General features: G+C 36.7%; 1 protein-coding gene across 1 annotated transcript; it reads left to right on the top strand.

The window, feature by feature from the left end:
* The first annotated feature begins 6,726 nt into the window (after window positions 1-6,726).
* GLYATL2 (glycine-N-acyltransferase like 2) lies at window positions 6,727-13,227 on the top strand. The gene is made up of 5 exons (XM_066253999.1): window positions 6,727-6,804; window positions 8,843-8,950; window positions 9,702-9,828; window positions 9,923-10,103; window positions 12,819-13,227. The coding sequence occupies exons 1-5, from the start codon at window positions 6,727-6,729 to the stop codon at window positions 13,225-13,227; spliced, it is 903 nt and encodes a 300-aa protein (XP_066110096.1).
* The last annotated feature ends 235 nt before the right edge of the window (window positions 13,228-13,462 follow it).

Genomic DNA, 13,462 nt, shown 5'->3' with positions numbered 1-13,462 from the left:
AGGCCCTGATTCATTTGATTTGGAGAAGTTCCTGTATTTCTATCAAACCAGCCAATAAGATCTTGATGTGCATGGTGTGAGGAACACATTTCTAAGAAACAATTTTTACTTCAGTTCTTCTCCAGAACTAATTCCGGTCCTTCCCATATGTTTTGCCCTCAGTAATTGTTTATTTATCTTGTGTTTAGAATCCCTCTACCTCGTTTCTCCTCATTCACTTTAAAGATTTTATTTTAGAGAGAAGAGAGAGCAAGAAAGGCAGGAGAGGGGTGGAGGGAGGAAGGAGCAGGAAGCATCAACTCGTAGTTTCTCCTCTTATGTGCCTTGAATGGGCTAGCCAGGGGTTTCAAACATCAGCATTCCCCTGCGCCACCACATAAACAAAGGAAAGGGCAACATGTATGAAGTCAGTTCTTATATCAAAAGCAACACCACCAAGGAACTCTTGGCTTTTCTCAAGACACATGCTTAAAAGCATCAGGCCAGGCATTTTGCAGTGAAGCCAAATTTTTCAAATCTTCTGTTTGCCTTATGATATTATTTAAATAACCCCACAGCTGGGAAATTTCTGCCAACTCCATAACAAAGCCTTATTTTTATTGCTTTAGAAGAGCCAATCAGCTACAAGTGATAATGTATAAAAAAGACACTTCTATGGAAAACATTTTATAAGTGTAGCTGTTTCCTCATATAGAACACATTCCCTACCTTCCTCTGGTCCTTGAAGCCTCTGATTTCATGTCAATAGACAGTTTCTCTGGTTTGCTCTTTGGGAATCTGGTGCTTCTTGGAGATTTATGCTAAAAAGTGACAGTCTAAGTCAGTTGAAGCTTAGTGTGGTTGAGCCTATCAGGTGGTGGCTATAGAAGCTTCTCCGTCGCCACACTGAGTGACTGCAGAAGGTAGTGTGTATACAGGTCTACAACGAAACTTCAGGTAAGTAGAATTCTTTTGGTTAGCCAGTGTCTGTCTTTTTTTAGCTCTTCAGTTAATTAGGATTTTGGTTTTAAATAATTTGTATTTGTACTTTACATACCCGTGAGTATTCTGTAACTACCAATTTGCACTTAATCCCTTAACTTTTTTCACCCACCTTGCTAACCTCCCTTCCATCTGGTTACTGTCAACGTGTTCTTTATATCTGTGAGTCTGTTTCTATTCTGCTTGTTCATTTTTTTATTTTTATATTCCATAGTTGATAGATATGTATTTATTGTCACTTTATTATTCATATTTTTTATTTTTTCCCTCCTTTTTAAAGAAGACCCTTTAACATTCTAAGTAATACTGAGTGGTGATGATAAGCTCATTTAGCCTTTTCTTGTCTGGGAAGCTCTATATATGTCTTTTGATTCTAAATATTTAATGGCATTTTAATAAATATGTATGGTGTCTGATGGGTTCAAGATTTATTGAGATTGTCCCTTAGTAAGGTATCTGAAATATAATCATATGTCTGTACACCTGAAACTAATAAAATATTGTATGTCAACTCTAATTGAGAAACAAAAATAATTTAAAGCCAAAATAAAAAATAAATAAAAGTCTGTAAAACTCTCCCCTCCAAAAAAATTTATATTTGTCAATTCATTTTTTTCTCCCTACAAATCCTTGGAAGGAGCACACACTAGAGTCTAGTATTGATAACTAATTACACAAATGATTTTAGGTCTCTGGATCTGGAAATTACTTAAAAAGTCTACAAGGTCAGTGTGTGTTATTTTGAACTGGTAAAATCCATTCTGCACACTATAAATTACTAATATGTGTGTACCATTCCTTGCAACCCATCCCCAGATACTTATAACAAGAGTCATCATTCTCCTGGTCTTCAGTCCAGGGTTCTAAAGTGTCACTTGTCCATTTGCATAGAAAACTCTTGCCTCTTTTTTTTCCCCCTGACATTAAAAAACATTTTTATGTTACATTTTTTGAGTTATGCTTTTTAGAGTTCGTAAAAAAGAGGGGTTAAAAAATAAAAAAAGACAAAAAGTTATCTTTTTATATATATAGATACATTCTTAGTAAGATTTAGTAATTCGGCAGGTCCGGGCATGAATTTGTTAAGTTTTTTCATTCTTGTGTTTATGAGAAACATGAGCTTGATGTGTCCTAGTGATTTCTTCAATGTTTGGACATATATTTGAAAGACAAACTCTCATTTCCTCATCAATACATTGAATAATTCCTCTCTTTTTACATTTGTGTTGAGAGTAGAAAATCCTAATTCACATAAATAGGATGTTGAAATTGTAGTAAAATGTTCAAGGCTTTTTTAGATATTGCCACATATTCTTTTATAGAAACCCAAGAGGCTTCAAGAAACAATTCCTTAAGTTTAATCATCAGTCCAAAACTCCCACCATACATATAATTTTAACTTCACACCAAACAAAGGATAGAAGAAACTTGCCGCCTGACCTGTGGTGGCGCAGTGGATAAAGCGTCGACCTGGAAATGCTGAGGTTGCCAGTTCGAAACCCTGGGCTTGCCTGGTCAAGGCACATATGGGAGTTGATGCTTCCTGCTCCTCCCCTCCTTCTCTCTCTCTGTCTCTCTCTCTCTCTCTCTCCTTTCTAAAAATGAATAAATAAAATAAAAAAAATAAAATTAAATTAAAAAATAAAAAAGAAGAAACTTGCCTCCAGTCTTTCTGGGGAACATGGGGGTAGTGTAAACAATCCAGCACCACAGCTTAACAGCCTTTTGCAATGTAATCAGGCAAGTGAGGTGGGGGGTTGGGCAGACTGTCATTTTAGGTCCCCAACAGGCACACATTTCTCTGGAATACCATAGGGCACACTAGTGCGCCCTGGCACACAATTTGAGAACCACTACCTTAGGTTATAAGGACCCTGCCTGTCTCCCACACCCAATGCAAACTATAAGCGAGCAAACTCTTCCTTTTTTTGAATTTTGTGTCTCCTGGCTAAGATAAAATTTTACAATGTCCTGTTGCTTCCTTAAAAATTTCTTTGTAGCATTGATATATTTGGTACCTGACTCATATTTCTCTCTATTAAAGTCCTGTCACATTCTGGTGATATCTATGATACCTGCAACACCCATTTCCTTATTGTCTTCTCTACTGACTTGAAGTAGAAGTCAACAGTCATATATACAGAACTGATTCACTTCTGAAATCCTAACCTCTAATAGCTAATTGCTGACTGCAATTTCCTATCTCTGAATACATTCTCTCTATCACTATTGCTGGTCTTTTACCATATAAAGTGCTTTCATTCGTTGCTTTCTTCATCTTTTCCTATTTGATTGGTTCCCATCCTAATATACTCCCCCTTTCTCCTATGTTCCACAGTTTTTATTAAGTTTCAAGTGTCTTATTTCCTTATTATCAAAAAGTTTGCCCCTTGTTTTATTTGCTACTCTGTGCCTGGACAAATTTAACTGTTTCATTTCATTTGTCTCTTCTCTGGTCTTTGAGTGCTGAGTTCAAACATGCGGATGGATATACTCCCAAATGATTATTTCCACCTTCACCTGGTCATTAGCAATGCCTGACAATCCCTCGATGTATTCTTACTCTGTATTTTCTCCAACTAACATCAGAAGCCATTCAAACATTAACCTTTTCCTTTAAAACACTATTCTCTTTTCTCTACATTTTTTATACATTCTCTCACTCGACTCACTTCCAAATTATGACTTTCCATTCTATTTCTTCTAGAAGTAGATATTCAGAGATGGCATGTTAACTTTATGGTTTATCTTTGAACCCCAAGTACTCATGCACATATACCTATATCCACACAGAAATTAAAATCTTTCTTTCCATCATGTAAAAGAGGTAGTTTTTCTGTCCAAAAGTAATCCCAACATCTACACTCTGAGATATGAGAGAAGATTAAATCCCAGTCCAAGAATTTAGCTATTTTTCTTTCTCCTTTTTACCTCTTATTATATCCACTGGCCCATCAATTACTGTTGACCTTACCTGCTCTCTTTAGTTACCATACATATGGTTAACTCTTTCATCTAATAAGAAATGCTTTCTTTGAGCTCCTGCTGTCGCCATCCCTTCTTCATACTTTCAGATTCTTTCCCTTCCTTTTTCTGGTGATGTTCTTTGAGAGACTTCTATTAATTTCCTCACATTTCATTTATTCTCTAATCTTCATAACCTGGGTTTATTCCAGGTTCATCATTTCATAACATATCTCTCCCCAAATCTAAAATCAATTTCTATCTTAAAAATGCATTGACAGTTTTAGTACTCATGTCTCTTAGCTTCTCGTAGCATTTGATTCCTCCAGTTACTCCCTTCTTTAGATCAAGTTTCTCTTATTTTGACTTCTGAGATATTTCTCTTATTTTTCTTACTGATAATTGGCCACTTTTTCTCATTCTCTTCCATCGGTCCCTCTTTCTCTCTGATGTTGTTAAATATTTATATTATTCAACTTATTTTTACGGATAATCATAACAGAGTATCTATTGAATCCGGCTAATCCAGAAAATTTCTACTCCCTGAAGGCCTCAGGGTGAGGTGGAAATAAATGTCTCTAATTGGTGGGAGCTGAACCAGGGTCCTACCATGGAGAGCAGTGTCTGTAATTTGGCAGAGAGCTGGGAGAACATTGCTCTGGATGATGACACATGTGGCAGCAAAGAATAAAAGCTAAAAGCTATGTACAATCTTTCTTCCATTCCTTTTCAATGCACCTCCTACATCTAATATATCCAATACAAGGTGCTCAGAGCAACCTAACGGTGAAACGGGGAACTATTTTTGTTTGTTTGTTTGTTTGTTTTGGAAAGCTCCTATTAGCAGCCACATTTTCCTCAGAAATTTGATTAGTCTGGAATCAAACCAAAGAAAATATCCCAAGGGCTCCATTTCTGCACCTCACTGGTTCCATTCATTCATTTACTGGGTAAAAGTTCATAATATCTATATATACTATACCAAAGGCAGTGCATGATGCTTGAGCTATAAGAAAAAATAATACATATCCCACTGTTCAAATAAGTGACACTCTAATAAAAATATGCTTCAAAAGGCCCGAAGAATGAACAGAATTATCTACCATTTGGAAAGTATATAGAGGAAAAATATTGGCTTGTTCAGGAGCTGTGGTTTGCCTCCAAACATCAGTGTGGGTTAATAGGTCTGTTTAAAGGATTGATAGTTATAGATAGGACTATCTTTGAAGCTACAACTTTCTTCAGTTGGGTTTCTGTCCTAGAGAATGGTCCCCTTGACTGAATTTGAGAATCAGATTCACAAATACACAACATCTATGATCACACTAAACAGTTCACATTCATCTTATGACTTAATAAATTCTCAGGACAACATACATATATGTATTATTATCCACACTTTATAGATGAAGAAAGTGAAGTTCAGAGAGGTTCAAACACAATGACTTACTTCAAATGACTCAGCCAGCAAGTAGAGAAACCAAGATTTGAGTCCCAGTCTGACTCCAAAAACCATATTCTTGACCAGCGTGCTTTCTTTTGTTTTGACTCTGGAAACACACACACACACACACACACACACACACACTTGTGTTGAATTTTCCTGGTTGTTATGATTGGGGGAAAAATGCAACCATCACAATTGCTTGTATTTGTGAATTTTAAAGTATATGGTTATTCTTATATAATGTTAATAAGTACCATATATACCATGACCAGGTGTATGTAATATAAATATATATTTAATTATATATATAGTCACACATTTATGAGTATATTATAAAATATTTAATATGCGTAACTTATTGATATAATAGTTTCAGAAAGACCTTGAGGTATGTGTACAAATATGTATGTAAACACAAGTAACCATCATCTATCAATTTCTATATTACTGATCTTGAACTTTATCATATATTTTCTTGATAACATGGTCATTCCTTATGTCATTAAATTCACTTTGAAGACATCATTTTAATGGCTGCCTGGTATATATCCATTATTTGAATATCCCATCATTAACTTAACCATTTCTTTATAATAAATGTTGGATAATTTCTAAATTTACAATATCATAATACTACAAGGGATTTCCTTGTGTTTATACCTTTATAGATATCTGTCATTTTCTTTCTTGGGATGACTATCTAGAAGTGGAATTATTAATTAAAAAGGTTTGCTTTATTTTTAAGGTTACTAGGGTATGGTTCCTTTGCTATTGCCTATTTACGCTTGTATAGTACTACAGCTGATCAAAATTTTTTCCTCCTATTATTTTGTTCCTTAGAAAAAAAGGGGTTATACACAACGTGATCTTCAGGATCTTTTCCCCAAAAAATTCACTCTTTCATGATGACTGGAAAATATTAATGATGCAATGGCAACTTTAGAGCAAGTATTTCAATGCCTGGGGCCTTGAGAAAGATACATTATTCTTCATTTACCTCTCAGGTTCTTGGCTTGATTAGAATAAAATGAGCTTGTGGAGCTTTGTTTCACCAGATATGTTAATGGCACTTTTTACCTTGTAATTGTAGAGAAATCACCAAAGAATCTGAGGTCCAGGTGCCCTTCTGGGCTTTCCAGTTTCCCATTTGTAAAATGACGGGTTTTAACTAGATAATTTCTAAAGCCTTTCACCTCTGACAGTGTTTGTTGTTTTAGGTGACTTCTTTCTCTTCTTTCTGGACACATGTCTCATTTCCCCATGGTATTTTTGTTTGTATGTTTGTTTCCTTAGATCATCTTCCTGAGGGCCAGGGTGCTGAGGTATTACACAAGATGTTCATAATTAATGAACCCCAGAAGCTGCAGATTCTGTTTGAATCCCTGGAAGAAAGCCTCCCTGAATCATTCAAGGTGAGGGAGAGGGGGCTGTGATGGGCAGAGATGGCTGAGGTGTGAGGAGGATATATTTATATATACTCAGGGCTCAGAACCTTTCCTGGGTGGGTAGAAATACAAGTTTGAAGCCAGATTCTGTCTTCAGGGATGATGATAATATCCATATCCTTTCATGTACCTTGTTTCTTTTCAACCTCTTAAACATCTTTGACTTCAATCTATTGTTGCTGGTGGAAACAGAGTTCCCCTATCGATTTTCAAAAATACCATTTCAGAGACCCGCCGTGGGAGGATGAGATGCATTGGTAAGATTTATTGAAGTAGAAATAAATGTCTACTCCAAGTTCCCAGTGTCTCATCATTATCCACCCTATGGTGGAGGAAGTCCAGTCTAGTGTTCATCAAACCCAGGAAAAGGGACACAGTTTAAAAACTCTGTGCAATTAGTTCAATCTATGCCAACCTTAGTCCAGTTTAGCCCCTGTCCCTGTCTGGTTAGGGTAGTCTCTGTTCCCAGATGTGCTCCTGCAGGCACTGGGTCGCCATATCCAGTTGCACATTTGGGCCCAGTTGAAGCTCACGCATGGGCCCACGTGGCCGCCATCTGCAGTGCTGCTCCAGAGAGAGAACCACAAAGGAATGGGCAAATGACTAAATGTTACCAAGCTAGAGACCTTTACTTAGCTGTGGTTATATTATCTTGGGCTTTCAAACTGACCAATCTCTTCCTCCCCTTTGCTGGGCTTGTACTGGGCCCTCCCCCAACACAAGGTTTCCAAGACTGGAAAAATCAAGTCCTCTTTCCCAAACATCTCTCCTTTATGGTTGTCATTCTGGCTCCTAATACACTTGCCTCGTAGTAGACGGCCTCTTGTGCCATCTTGGCTTCTACTGAGCATGCGTCCAGCAGAGGAATTTTTTCCCCTCTCCCCTTATAATCCTGGGATAATTCTGGTAGCAGAAAACTAACTGTTTCCTGAGGAGAAATTTCCTGGGGAGAAGAAGGGGTGTTAATCCCCTTGTCAGTGCAATGTGGCTATTTTCTGGAGTTTGTGACGCTGTAGCTCCTGACCTGCTTAAACTTAGTCAGTTTTGCTCCCTAGTTTATTAGCCTTAATATGTGATTCCTTCTACCTCTTTCCTTGTTAATACTAACAAGCTACCTATGCCAGCACTATAGTTATCTCTAGTGGATTTTCTTTTTTTGGTCCAGGCAATTGCAATGTCACCCTGTCTTCAATATTACCACCTCACCTGCAACTTGGAAACCAGAGTCGTCTATCTGAACAAATATAACTGCTATCACTCCCTTGTTATAAAATTTTCCTAGAAATTAAAAAATGTAAATATCCTTAATTGTATATACAAAAGTTTATCAAAATATTCCCCAGCCTCTTTTCTCTTTCGACATTCCCCTGCCATATACCACAGGCTGCAATTATTGAGCTCCTCACAGTTCAGCCAGTATGATCTGCTACACTTTCATGCTTTACTCCTACCTGAAATTACTTACCCTTATGTTCTCTTTATTTTTCCCAGGAAAAACTGTACTTATCCCTCAAGACACAATTCAAGATTTACTTCTTCTGTCACTACTTCCTCCTTGGGATGCCACAACACCACATACATACATCTATCAGAAAATGTGTGCCGTTATGATCAGACTATGTAATTCTCCACTCTTTTAAATTTAACTTGAAGGCAGTGGCCATATTATATTCATGTTTGAATTCTCTACACTTGGCATACACTTGACATATAATAGATGCCAAATAAATGATATGTATGGTAGAAATGAAAAAAAAAAGAAAATATGGTATAAATTTAAAAAATGAATGAGTGAATTTCAGAGGACCCAGTTTCAATGATTCAGTTATAACCTGGATTTTTTGGACCCTGACTGGGATATTTCGCAGCATAGCTTCTAATAAATAGTCCAATTACTCATTCTGGAAACCCTAATCTTATCATTCCTGTTTCATAGCTTCTGGTTTTATTTCCCATTCTGCATCCAAGACCTTATCTCTTCTGTCTTGTCCCATTGCACTTGTAGGTATATGGTGCCATTTTCAACATTAAAAATGAAAACCCATTCAATCTGGAGGTGCTGGTGGATACCTGGCCACATTATCAGATAGTCATTACTCGGCCTAAGAAAGAGGTGAGAGCTCAAACTACAGAGTTCCAGGCCAGTCCTGCTCTGGATGTTCTCTCAGAGGGAATGAGGGACCTGAAACTGAGGTCTGGGGAGAAGAACCTTGGCGGCCTTGATTCATATAGGTTTTGGAAAGTGTGCTTGAGGAAGGAGGTAGGACAGATAAAGAGTAAACCAAATAGCTAATGGTCCATGTCTTGGAAATAATATTAGGATCCCATATTGTCTATTCTTTTTCATTAAGAATCTGATTAGAGACATACACCTCCACATAGATTCATATGGCTGGAAGTGGTTAGGAAATGTTTTTCTTTCCCAATAACTAAATGAATATAATCCAACAATTTTTGAGTCTGTGTTGGAATTGACATCTAAACTTGCCAGTGATTATTGTGTGACCTGGGGGAAATGGCTGTTCTCTTAACTATGGACAGTCAAGTTGATAAAAGGAATATGTGAGGGAGTTGTTAAAAATAGATAAATCATGTCTATTTAATCAGAATGTCTTCCCCATCTTCCAGGTTTGGGGAATTTAAGCAGTAAGTCCTTTTCATCCCAAAATAGGGATATCTTACTTTCCCTTTATTTATATAGTAATCAGGGGAGCTAGAACTCAACATCACCTGCAGCAACCCTCCCCAGGATCCCCAGGAGAGTGTCAGCAGCAGAAAAGAAACAGGTAGGCACTTTAGATATATGCAAAAACATTTGCTAAATTATAATGTTATGTAAATATGGATGGTATTTGTTATATCAGGAGATGAAAGATGATCTGGATCATTACACCAACACTTACCACATCTTCACTAAAGTTCCTGACAAGTTGGAGGAAGTCCTGGCAAGCCCCCAGGTTATCAACTGGGAACAAGCTTTCCAGATCCAAGGTAATGGGTTTGAGTTAACAGGCAAAGACCCCCTGCTTTGTTCACAGCGGACATGGAAGGGGTGATGCAGAGCCTGTCTTTTTCTTCTCTCCAGGTTGCCAAGAGAACTTGGATGAAGCAATAAAAAAGATTTCAGCTTCAAAATCAGTGCCAGTGGAGTACACAAAGACTGAGCTCTTCACCTTCGAAATGCCAGGGAAACCCAAGATATCAAGTGATGGCAAGGTGGATTTGATAGAGCTATTTAAGATGTCTAAGATGGATGAAGTTACAAAGTGAGATTTTCCTTTTCTTGCTTCCACAATTACTGATAGAACTGTACAGTTGCCATAAGAAGCAGACTTGGAAATGTAGGATTTGAGACTAAATTATCAGTAGGCAGAGAGTTGCATGGGTAAAGGAAGGGAACTTTGTTTGCTGAGGTTGGGCAGGGCCTTTATTAGATGAGATCCTTTACATATATTAACTCATGTCTCTCAAGGGGACTCCTGGGAGGGAATTGGACATCATGGTGCACTGAAAAATCTTTACTATTTATTTTTTGAAAAATATTATACAAAGTATACAAGTATTCAAAGTAAAAAGTGAAAGTTTGCCTACTTGGATTACCCACAATCTTCCTGTCCAGGTATAAATATTCTTAGCATTGATGTATATACTTTTAGTACTATGTTTGTTTTGGGGTTTTTTTTTCTTATTTTTTTTACAACATGCACACATACTGCACAGTAGTTTACATTTCTCCCTCAGCAATACACTATATTCATCTTCCATGCAAGTTCACAGAGCTATACTGCTTTTATTTTGACAGCTGCAGGGTTTTCTATAATATGGAGATACATAATTACATATTCCCATATTGCATACTTTTGATTTATTGCCAGTTCTTCCTAATAACAAAAAATCAGCAGAAAATGCCTTCAGAGATTATTGCACAAATTTTATAAATATTTCAGAAAAAAAGATGGACTCTTAAAATCAAAATGGTTGCATAAAACAATGTATATTAATTGACAATAATGTAAAGTCTTTGATGAATTTAATATGTGATAGCACAACAAATGAAACTACCTAAGTGTTCATCAGAAGGGTCATGGATAAACTCAGTAAGCTATAATACAATTTTTGGATTGATATGCAGTGATTAACAAGAATTAAGAAGCTCTCTATAAATTGATAAGAAAATAATTACAAAATATATTGCTAATTAAAAAAACAAATAAGATGCACAGAGCAGTGTACACTGTATGCTGTCACTGTATGTATGCATCTAAAATTGCATAGAATATATCTGGAAGATTACAATAAATATATTGCATTACTTGTTGCCTCTAAGGGAGCTAATGAGTAATAGAAATCAGAGAAAGAAATATTTTCAATTAATTTCATTTATACTTTATAATTGTATTACTAATCCAAAAGAGTAACTAACATCTAAGTACTCACTCACACATTCAATTGGTTTAGCTGGGAGAGCCAACAATATTCAAATTTTATTGTAACACAGCTGTGTTTCCATAAGTATCTTAAGATAAAGAAATGCATAGGAAGAAATGATAACTAAGATAAAATAATAATCAATATTATAATTCTGGCAACCTGAAAAAATATACTTGTCTTAAGGTGATTCTTTTATCTAAGCCCAAATGCAAAGCTATACAGCAGGAGGCAGGCAGGTGGCAGTGTTGGAGATCTTTGAGGAAGAAGGACTAGGATCAGGTCAGGCATGGAAGAGAGTAAAAAAATACTCTTCAGCCATAGGAAATGATGACATAGTATCGTTTACAACAACATGGATGGACCTTGATAACATTATACTGAGTGAAATAAGTAAATCAGAAAAAACTAAGAACTGTATGATTCCATACATAGGTGGGACACAAAATTGAGATTCATGGACATAGATAGGAGTCCAGTGGTTATCAGGGGGAGGGAAAAGGAGGAGAAGGATAGAGTGGGGGAGGGGGGAGCGCATAAAGAGAAACAAATATGGGGTGACTGAGGATGATTTGACTTAGAGTGATGGGTATACAACATAATCGACTGTCCAAGTGATGTGGAGATGTGTTCTCTAAATCTATGTACTCTGGTTGACCAATGTCACCCTGTTAAATTTAATTGTCTAAATAAAAAAATATAATAAAAATACACACACACACTAAAAAAAAAAAAAACCCCAAAAGGAAAGAAAGCCTCACCCAATTGCAGACACTTTAGAGCCTAGTGACCTTGCACACAAGCAAACATAGAACAGCTTTGAAACTGACAATTTCTGAAAACTCTTCTGCTCTAGGGAGGGGTAAAGTTTCTTTGGGATCTTCCCCCTGCCCAATCTGTCTACCCACAGAAGATGTTATTCTGATTTTGGAGATAAAGAAACTCAGTCTCAGTCTCAGTTTCAGACAGTCTATCCAATGAAAGAATCAGGATTAAAATCCCAATTGTTACCACCCCACAATCCCATTCTCCCACCTGTAGTGGTGATTCTTAAACGACCATTTTGGTTCTTCCCTAGAGGTAGGTGGTGATGGGCTTTGAGACACAGGAAGCAGTGAGATTCACTTTGCCCTCATCTTCCTGTGACATACATTTTACTGAAATATCTATTACAAGAAATGTTATCTTGATTATTTAGAGATTTTGTGGAGTAGACTTCAGAACCTCATGTTTTTTACATGTGGATCTGCAAAGAATATTCAACCACATGAGAGGTCATTCATGTGCATCTTTGTTATTTTAGGACTGTAAGGTCATTTTCTATTTCCATGAGATATCTGCTTGGATTTTTAGTTTTTGAGATGTACTTTGTGCATCATAAAGCAATTAAGATTTTTTTTCTCTCTTAATTACTTGAAAAACTTTGAAGCCTATATAAAAATAGTACTCGGCTGTGGGATCCTCAAGAAAAAGAATGGTGTCTCATTTATTTTCTGTAATCTTGGTGCTTGAAAAAAGTTGCCTGAATAAATTGTTCGTTTCTTTATTGACAGGAAAGAAGACTTTCTGAGAATCTTCTTGGATGCCTCACATGCAACAATTGTGAATGAGCAGTGGGACTTTGGGAAAAATGAGAGGAGCTTGAAATACATTGAACGCTGCCTCCAGAATTTTCTGGGACTTGGAGTGCTAGGTCCAGAGGGGCACCCTATCTCTTGGCTTGTGATGGAACAGTCCTGTGAGTTGAGGATGGCTTATACAGTCCCGAAATACCGACGCCAAGGCTGCATGTGGCATATTTATTATCTCATCATACAGAATCTTATTCAGAAAAAAATACCATTTTATTTTCATGTGGCAGGAAGTAAAGAACAATACATACAGATCCTGGAAAAAGTTGGATTTAAGGCTATTCCTTGTGGTTGGCATCAATGGAAATGCACCCCCAAGAAATATTGCTGATTGGGACCATTGTCCTTTTTGAGTCTTTCTTATCAGTGAAAATACATCAGTCAGTACAAACATAAACATGGTAATTTGCTGTAGCAAAAAAAAAATTCCAATTTTCTGGGGTCCATGCGTTATTTAAGCCTATCCTTATGTAATATTTAGTCCTCCTTCTCTTTTACATTATAAAAATTAGAAGCTTGATCTTTTGATGACATACTTTTTCTTAAGATGACTAACATTTCAGGAT

Source organism: Saccopteryx bilineata, chromosome 1 (genome assembly GCF_036850765.1).
Source record: "Saccopteryx bilineata isolate mSacBil1 chromosome 1, mSacBil1_pri_phased_curated, whole genome shotgun sequence".
Taxonomy (NCBI): domain Eukaryota; kingdom Metazoa; phylum Chordata; class Mammalia; order Chiroptera; family Emballonuridae; genus Saccopteryx; species Saccopteryx bilineata.
The sequence above is the reverse complement of the archived record's forward strand: the minus strand, read 5'-3'. Positions and strand labels throughout refer to the sequence as shown.

Excerpts from the sequence above, each read along its gene's own strand:
- GLYATL2 (XM_066253999.1), top strand. The coding sequence starts at position 6,727 with ATGTTCATAATTAATGAACCCCAGAAGCTGCAGATTCTGTTTGAATCC. Across the intron at positions 6,805-8,842 it reads GCCTCCCTGAATCATTCAAG|GTATATGGTGCCATTTTCAA; the intron begins GTGAGGGAGAGG and ends TTGCACTTGTAG. Across the intron at positions 8,951-9,701 it reads TTACTCGGCCTAAGAAAGAG|GAGATGAAAGATGATCTGGA; the intron begins GTGAGAGCTCAA and ends TTGTTATATCAG.